A 9,612-nucleotide genomic window follows, 5' to 3' on the forward strand; every position below is an offset into this window, starting at 1 on the left:
AGCACAGCAGTAGGCTAAATCTCTACCTCAAGTTGAGACGGAAGAAGAAGTGGAGGCTACCTCGAGCAAAACAATAACAAATTGATCATAGAAAGAAAGTCTATGAAGAAAACACTTTCAGATAAAGATAAAACAGACGATATCTATTATTCTCATAACCAGTGGCGTACGCAGGATTTTCTGAAGGGGGGGGCCATTGACAGTAGCGTAGCCAGGAATTTTGAAAGGGGGGTTTGACTACCGGCGGGCGAAGCCCGACGGAGTTTTCGCCTAAGACGACACCCAGCGGCGGGGGGTCTGGGAATTTTGAAAAATTACTTTGAATTTGGTGCATTCTGAGAGCATTTTCAACAAAAATGTGGGTATGAATATTCCTGTAAAATGGTGCTGTCAGGTGGCATAGCAAAAGGATAAGATCATGTTTTCTTCGGAATTTTTCAGAAATAAAGCTATGTCTCTATGTTTTCTTGTTGCTAATTCCTGGCTGAGATGTTTGAATGTTTGGTATTGGCAAAACTCGCTCTTTTAATGCAGTTTTGTTTAAAATTAGGCAAGTTTTTTTAGACTGTAAGCATCATTCCCAAGCATAAAGAGACTGAAAGCATCATTCTCCATATCGTGACGTCACACGCGTGCCAAAAGGGGGGTTGTAACTCCCCTGGCTACGCCACTGGCCATTGATATCCCAGACGTCTTCATGATATAGACTTTATCCATTTCTTTCTCACAATAGGCTTACAGAACACTATGCTACATTGGCATACCTGGGGTGGGGTAAGTGGATTGGGCCATGTAGGCTATTTCGTATTGGATTAGTCTATAGAACAACATTGTTAATTGCTTTGACAGTGCAATCCAAAACATATTAAACGCCTTAATCTACGTTGTTAACTACTAAAACATTTTTATGGGAGGGGGGCATGGCCCAATGCCCCCCTGCGTACGCTAGTGCTCATAACGATGTGGCTACTTGGCCAGAAACATTAACTCATAACATGAGAGTTGAGATGATCAAACTAGGGCCCGAAAGGTTTCAGAATAAAGAAGGGCCATTCAAGCCAGTGATTAGAGTAATTAAAGTAGACAAAGAATCCTTCAGCTGTCTGATGAAGAAGTGGTTTTATTTTGAAGTTTCAATAAAATTAAACAAAACTGCTTTGATTCTTCTGTTGTGTGGAATTTTAATCAGCTTTTACGACGGTGTCATGGAGGGGGTTAGGGGCGGCGTTTCGTGCAAAAATCCAAGGGCGGCATACTGCGTTGCTACGCCACTGGCTGACATATGTAGTCTTTTGTAAAGGCAAATCTTCTAACATTAGGATACGTTGTTCTAACATTCCATGCAGTATTTGAGTTTTTACTGTACTCCTGCAACCAACATTTCCACCTCCGTTTTTGTCTCTACTCGTACCTCTCTCGAATCCTTATTGTCGCTCAAAACTACACAATTTTCACAGCCAAACGACATATTTCGTGCAAACCTCACAAGCTGTGGCACTTTCCATTCAGGACGACAATACTTCCAATCACTGTTGCCACTCTCTTGTCATGGAAAAGTACTAGATTTGACTGAAAAAAACACTAGATTCACAAAAAAAAGACTAGTAGGCTATCATAAATACACGATCGATCATTTACATGCACAATATACAAAATTACAGCCAATGGCGTTAGTGAGTGTTAAAAGTCCTTAAAATTTCAAAATAAAACTGAATTTCCTTGATAGTGAGAGCCCTGAAGTCATAGCCGTAGGAGAGTAAAACATTTTGGGGGGGCGAACAAAATTTTCCCAAATTTGGCCTTTGCAAATATATTGTCAAAAACGCAATATTACTCACAATCAGTGATGGGCATTATCGGCGATAATTTATCGGCGATAATTATCGGCGATAAATTTTTATCGCTTATCGTTATTGCTTAATTATTTTTTCAGTTATCGTTTATCGTTATCGCCAAAGGCAATATTTGATTATCGCCGATAATTAATCGCCGATAAATTTTATTTCGGATCAACACACAAGTGGAAAGATCATGAAAAGTAATACTTTTACTAGCCACCTAGCTAATGATACTAAAATTAAAACCAGTTCTTCTTCAGTGCCTGAAGTGTGTGTGCACAGGTCGTTATCAGGGGAGGGGGCACGCCCCCTTTGCAGCGACGGCCCTGACAACACAATAATTCTTAGAGTTGCAAATTGCAATGCAATGAAATGCATGCAACAAGTCTCTTGTTGTTTTGCTGCAATCGGCAATCGCGATTGAATTTTACAATTGAAATGTAAGCGCATGGCGGTACAGATTCCTTTGAAGCGAAGCGAAAGAAATGGGCAAGTGGTTTGTGAAAGTGTCGCAATACGAGGCCGCTTTTACATCGGAAACATGGTCTTTCGCGCCACCTCACGATCAACTATTTTATTCTTGTATTTTCTTTTTTCGTTGGAAGTGTTAGTTTTTAGTAATTGTCGTAAAAAAATAAAATGTCTCTCGTCAAAACATGAAACTTACTGTTTTAAGCGCATTAAATCTTTAGATGAGTAGATTAACTAAAATTGTAAGCACTTGCCTTGAGACGTGTACGTCACAAACTCAGTTTAAAAGACAAAATTCATACACAATAACAACACAAGATCGGTTATAGACTGTAAGATCGATTTTTTTCTAGCTTGGCGATATAACTTTAATCCAAAAATAATAACCAAATGCGTAAGTGCCATTTAACTTAAAAAGTTAACCCATTTGTGCCGAAAGTGAAAGTAAGCCTACTTAAAAAAATTTCGGAAAATTTAAATATTGCATAATTATGACCTAAAAAACATATCACAATTATTATTTTTTTCCTAATTGTGTTTTCCTAACAATTATTTTTTTTTTCCTAATTGTGTAAGACGCTAGGCAAATCCGTTATCAAATTTCACAAGTTACTTGTGCGTAATGCTTAAGTGTTATTACATTTTACTTATCGCTCAAAGTGATAAATGGGAAATGTCTTGTTCATGTTTTGTCATGTCAATATTGTCATCGAGCATTTTATTGAAATGAAAGTTCAAAAAATATGAAGATGAAAATTAGCAAGGTAACACAACATCACTGAAACAAGTCATTGCGGAATATGATATTGCTTGAAGCATTTGACATGCAGACCGACATCATATTTTTTGCATCTTGTAGTAGTTTTTGCATGACAATAGGCGCATCGAGTTGCGTGGTAAAATTATGCTAAATACAGTATTACCTTTCTCATTTACTTATGCGAATGCGACATAGCCTACCTCAATCAAATATTTTTATTCCCACTAATACAGTGCCTATATTGTAATTCTTATCTCAACAACTCAGCGTTCTGCCATTGCTTTAATGATGGTGTTCACAAGGAAAACAAAAAAATTTATCAGTAAATTACGATAATTATGTTATTGTTCTTAAACAAACACGACTAATTTGACAAGCTTGATGGATTTCACAGTATGCACATTTTTACTACCAATAACCAGGGATACCTAGAGAAGGGGATATGAAGGCTCGCAGCGATTGCTTTATTCTCATGACACTACCAGGGCGGTAGTTTGTAGTGCTTTAAACATGTGGTTCTTTTTTAAATCGTAGAAAGTTTTATAGTGCAGCTGGTACAATGAGCTACAGAAGACCGTTAGCAAATGTTACGTAGAGTATATTTAAACAATACTTATTTATAAGACCTTTGAAAAGTTACCAGTAAGCTGTTTTTTATAACAAAGCCTTTGCAGGAGGCTAGATGCAAAGCAAGTATATGGGTAGTTGAATTAACAAGCAACCATGAGCATGCTGTGAATATCCAGGCCTGATGCTAATAGCTCAATGCAAGTTATCATAACAAGATATATTAAACTACTATCGGTGCCTATTGTCATTTTACGATAAACACAGATTATTTTCGATAAACAAAAGCCCTTCTATTGTCAGACGTAATAAAAGCCTTCGTATCCCCTTCTTTAGATATCCCTGCCAATAACGCTTAAGATTACTGATAAATTTTCAAGCATTTTGCGTTTTTTTGGAATTTTTTCAATTATTGCTGACTTTGCTGTAAACAGCCCTTTAAGCAGAAAGCAAAATACAAAGTTTGGAATTTTTTATGGTATTTTCATTTGATTTATTTACCAGCTCAGTGGCCGAGTGGTTTCGCCTTCGGCTCTGGTGCTGGTAGATCTGAGATCGATTCCAGGTCGGGTCAAACCGAAGACTTTAAAAACGGTACCGATTGTGTTCTATCCTGCATAGCGCAGTGAGAATGGGTCGGGTAATAATGTGATAACATCGTAAACCTGATATAAATTAAAAATGAGCCCTGTCGCTAAAAGACCTTAGCTGTTGTAGAGCGACAATAAATAAAACCATAACATTATTATTATTATTTGATTTATTTATTTTGCCTACTGCACGTAAGCGGCAGTGTAACTCAATTGATAAAAACAGCCAACTGGTATCTGAAGGTATAATTATGAGCACGGCGGTTACCTCAGTGGTTTGATTCTGGATCAAGAGGTTGAAGATTCGATACCTACTGCCGCTGTTGCGATTCTATTCATGCATAACTTAAAAAAAGTTTTGTCCCTTTACAATATATTATGTTCGATTTTTCATCATGTTGATGAAAACAGTTCGTGCTGCATGGAATGGGGCAGCGCTAATCAAGTAAAAAAAACTATCGTTATCGGACATTATCGGCGATAATTCATCGTTTATTGTTATCGCTTAACTTTTTTTTGATTTATTGTTTATCGTTATCGCTTTAAGCATTTTTCGTTTATCGATTATCGTTATCGCTTAACTGAAAAATGAGTTATCGCGCCCAACACTGCTCACAATCATCTCTGAGGTAGTGTAGTCTAAGAACTCCACACTCATTTAATGTAAGCCGACGAAATGTAAGCTTCCGATACCATATGGTAGGCTACGCTACCTAGCCTACTTTGAACACTTTTCACAGTCATTTACGTGTATTTTTTAAAGTATTTATGCTAAATATCTCAAATTTGGTCATCATTGGGTGTAATTAAACAAAAAACTCGAGTCCACTTTTAAAAGCACTACAAACACATTGATGCAGCCAAACAAAAAATAGGTGGGGCTACTTTGAACACTGTCCAAACTTATGCACACCAACATAGCGGTAAATCGCAAAAAAACACTAGATAGCAAAAAAAACACTAGAACACTAGATGCAACCCAAAAACACTAGATCTAGTGGAAAAACACTAGAAGTGGCACCACTGCTTCCAATTTTCAAACTGAAATGACTTGCATAAATTTTCTCCTCTTGGGAGAAGTGTGAATCGCTTGCTGCTTTCTGATTGGTCAATTTCGCCTTATGGTGCCGTCCAACAGTAGGTTTCACAAATACGCGTGCCATCTCATCATCAACAGTATCATAGCCGATGCGGCCTTTGATGAACTAGATGCTCAGTTCGTAAATTTTTCCAGTGTTCCCTTTGTCGCGCAGTGTCCCAAAGTGTTCTTGGTTGGCTGATTGATGTATTGAAATTGGATATAAATGTTGTTCTTTGTCTGCCACGAGCACGTTTCCCGAGAAGGCGGCCGCTTAGACAGAGATTTTCGAAATCTTCCTTTCTGATAATGTGACCGAGAAATTTGAGTTGCCTTTGAGTTATGTTGTTCAATAGTTCCTTATCTTGATGTACTTGGTTCAAAACTTCTGCATTTGTGATGTGATCAGTATATGAAATCCTGAGCATTCTTCTGTAAAACCACATTTCTGCTGCTTCAATGTTACGCCTAGTTTCTGTGTTGAAAGTCCATGTTTCACAACCATACTGGAGAACAGACCACACTAACACTTTGAGAAGTCGCACCTTCAGAAGAATAGAAAGCTTGCGATCCAATAGAATAGGTCGTAGTCTATTAAAAGCGTCTTTAGCTAGGCCTATTCTTCTTCGTATCTCTTTCTTACATCGTGCGTCCGCTGTTAAGAGAGAACCAAGATAGTTGAAAGAAGACACTTGTTCAATTGTGTTGCCTCCCTGGTGAAGTACAAAGTGGGGTTCAGGACTTTGTTTGGAGATAGTCATGCATTTTGTTTTTTTGTCATTAAGTTCAATTCCATATTTTGCACTGATGCCTGAAGTTTTGTTAATTAGTGTTTGTAAACCATCCGGGGATGTCGCTATGAGCACAGTGTCATCAGCATAGCGAATATTGTTTAATGAGATGCCGTTCACTAAAACTCCCTCATCAATACCTTCTATTTCTCTGAGAATCATTTCACTATACAAGTTAAACAGATCTGGTGACATCACACAGCCTTGTCTGACCCCACGTTGAATTTCAAAATATCTAGACAGACTTTCAGGTAGGCGAACTGCAGCTTGTTGTTGGTAATACACATTCTTAATTATGCGCAGGTCCTTGTGATCAACGTTAATGTTGTTCAGCATCTCAAAAAGCTGTTCGTGACGAACTTTATCGAAGGCTTTTTTAAAATCTACAAATGCTAGATATAGGTCTTGCTGGACTTCGATTGCTCTTTCACCAAGCATTCTCATCGTGAAGATTGCGTTGGTTGTTCCCCTGTCTTTCATGAAGCCAAATTGATTGCCCCCTATTTCTGGAAGCAATTGCCTTCTTAAGCGTTGGAGGATGATCTTTAGCAGCAATTTCACAGTGTGTGAGATCAGACTAATAGTGCGATGTTTGTCGCAATCAAGTGTTCCTGGAACTTTGGGTAGTGCAATGAATACTGATTTCAACATGTCCTCAGGAATCACACCACTTTCATATATTCTGTCTAAGAGCTTCCATATGATGTCTATTCCTTCTTCGTCTATACTTATACATTACACATAGCGTGCCATCTACTTACACATAGCGTGCCATCTACATTGGTATTACTAGCTTCTTGTGCAATAGAAGTAGTGTGCTGATTTATCGAAACCGGCTCTGTGACTGCAGGGAAAGTGGATTCAGTGTTAGATGTTTCAGGTATGTCATCAACCGAATCATTGGTTATCGAAGGTCTGACAAAAAATCTGTTATTTTACATTTCCTCATCTTGGAAACGATGTTTTGTTCAGAAAGCTACAGGCAGAGACACTAGACACCACACTAGTCACTGATAATAATAATTAGATTAGATAACGAATTAAAATGGATGCCTGCCTACCAAGGAAATAAATGAGACATGAGTCCAAGTTTTCTTAAATTGTCATTGGCTTTACCTTTTGTCAAGTGGTACAGTAGGCTAGGCTAGCCTAATAGAACCTTGCCTGTGCTGCCTTACTCTGTTACCAGCTTAATTAGCTCACTAAACTTAACTCTCGCTGCGTCCACTAGACTAGCTTAACTTAGCAATTAGCGTGAATCTGCTACACAATTTTTGGCTAATTTGTTCTGCATTCTGCTTGAAAACAGCACAGAGTACAAACTGCAAACCACAATCATCATGACAGGTTATCCACTGCGATGTCACAGCCATTCAAGGTTTCAGATTGTGTTAACTGACGTCATTTGGTTCAGCGTTGGTTTCAGCTGAGTCAGCTCCAACAAATGTTGCTATTAAAATGTATTTGAAGTTGTATGAAAGAAAATAAGGGAGTCTGATCGATGGATAATTTCAACCATAATAATAACAAAACATTGTCCCCCCCCCCCCCCCCCCCGCCGGGATAAGTTAAGTCTGCCGTAGGACTAATATCAGCAGTTTAGAAGCATATCAAACCACTTGATGCGGAACAATACAGTTTTAACAATTCTTCACAAAATTTCGGGGGGAGGGACGGGGCGGGCCCCCTGGGCAACATATATTAACATTATTTAGTTAATTGATAGATAATCAATTTCTTCAGCCAGGTGGAAGTCGTTCTCAATGAGGTCTCAATAAATCAACCACTTGAATTGAAAATGATGGTAATTGTGATTTTGGAGTTTTATGCTAATTAAACAAAATTTCGTGATATACTGGCGACCCCACTGCAACAAATAGATGAAAAATAGCTTTGCGTCCGTTTGGCCTTTGATGCAAACGTGAAAAGGGCAAAGTATGTTTCAACACAAGAAAACAAATAGCTTTAACATTAAAATGTAGCCTATACAAATAGTTTCAGACGCACAAAACGAAATGCTGTGCAAACGATATTTCTGTGTTTTCAGAAAGCATTATTGCTTCTGTATTAAACATTTTTCACTGAGTATTTTATTTCGGTTTCAAGCACGTAAATGTTTGCTTTTTATTATTTCTACTATTTTATAGCCTGCTTTGTTATGGCAAGTAGCCTATCGCTTTTGCTTGGACGTACTGCAGTTCAAAATGAAGTAAACTGAACAAAAGGTCTTTGAAATTCTTCCATTAAAAGCTTATGCCACAACAAAGTTGTTTTATTAGTTTTATCAAACATCGCATCAAATCTTTATAATTGTGTCATAGCAAATATGAGCACAAATTCAAAAGTGACCACAGCGTATTTTGCAATGTAGGTGTCAGAAAATGACATTCTTGAATTTCATCGACGACAAAAGTTGCTCTTGTTGTTGAAGTAACTGCAAGCAGGGCCGGATTTAGCCTAAGTGCTACCCTAGGAAGATAAGAAAAGTGCTGCCCCCAAAAAAAAAAATTTCGATGGTGCGCTACGATTTATATTTTCAATTCCTTACGAAAAAGTTATTTGCACTGTTTATTTGAATTCATCAATGAATGTCATTGTATAATGAACTAATTGTTTAAAATCGCTTCCAGCGGGTTTTTTCTCTTGCAAACAAATCAATAATTTCTTCAAAGTCTGTAGAATTAAGTAAAAATGAGTTAATGCTCAAAAATGTGAGATCATTCATGTGATTATGCTTCCACGTAGACCGCCGTGCATTCTTAATCAGCTTCAAAATAGAGAATGATTGCTCTGCACTGCAATTGGTGACCATTGTGCAAAGTACCATTCTAATTGCCACTAGAACATTTGAGTATACTTCCTGCAGTGAAAACAATACTAACAGTGAAAAAAAACGAACAAAGATTAATAAAAATTGCACAGACAAAGCCTATAGTCCTCCATACTAAATGAGACAGATAACTAAAAGAAGCGGTAAGCAGCACATATTGTTGAAAACCAATCAAGCGTGAAATACTCTAGAGGCGATGACTTGCCATACATGACTTGCGCACTGTTTATAAATGTGTGTGATGTGATAACATATTTATTAATTGCTATATATCTGAATATATCTGTTGTGAATTATTATATTCACGAACAGTATCATCAATGTAATATATTCATATATTTTGCTGCCCCCAATAATTTGCCGCCCTAGGCAACTGCCTACTCTGCCTACTGATAAATCCGGCCCTGACTGCATGCGACAGTGACTTTACGAAAATGCTAGAAGTGTTGGTCAGCAAGGATAGTGGATATCTTTTTTCCATCACTGATCGACCGATATACAAGTAAGTTCATGGCTAAGCAACTCATTTTTTCATAATCAGCAGAAATTGCAACGATAATGTAATTAAAACTTCAACACCTCCTTGAACTGAAAATGATGGCAATTGTAATTTTGGAGTTTTATGCTAATTAAACAAAACATCGTGATACTGGTGACCCCACTGCAACAAATAGATGAAAAATAGCT

At 37.6% G+C, this 9,612-nt stretch overlaps 1 protein-coding gene across 1 annotated transcript in view; it reads right to left on the reverse strand.

Annotated features, from left to right (window-relative positions):
- The window catches only part of LOC145787193 (adipocyte enhancer-binding protein 1-like), a 34,224-nt gene extending 27,478 nt beyond the window's left edge, over window positions 1-6,746 (reverse strand). The window contains exon 1 of the mRNA XM_082598917.1: window positions 6,146-6,746. Within this exon, the coding sequence (XP_082455043.1) occupies window positions 6,146-6,746 (601 nt within the window). The remainder of the gene's footprint in view (window positions 1-6,145) is intronic.
- Between the last annotated feature and the right edge of the window lie 2,866 nt (window positions 6,747-9,612).

This window comes from Aplidium turbinatum, chromosome 18 (genome assembly GCF_918807975.1).
Source record: "Aplidium turbinatum chromosome 18, kaAplTurb1.1, whole genome shotgun sequence".
Taxonomy (NCBI): domain Eukaryota; kingdom Metazoa; phylum Chordata; class Ascidiacea; order Aplousobranchia; family Polyclinidae; genus Aplidium; species Aplidium turbinatum.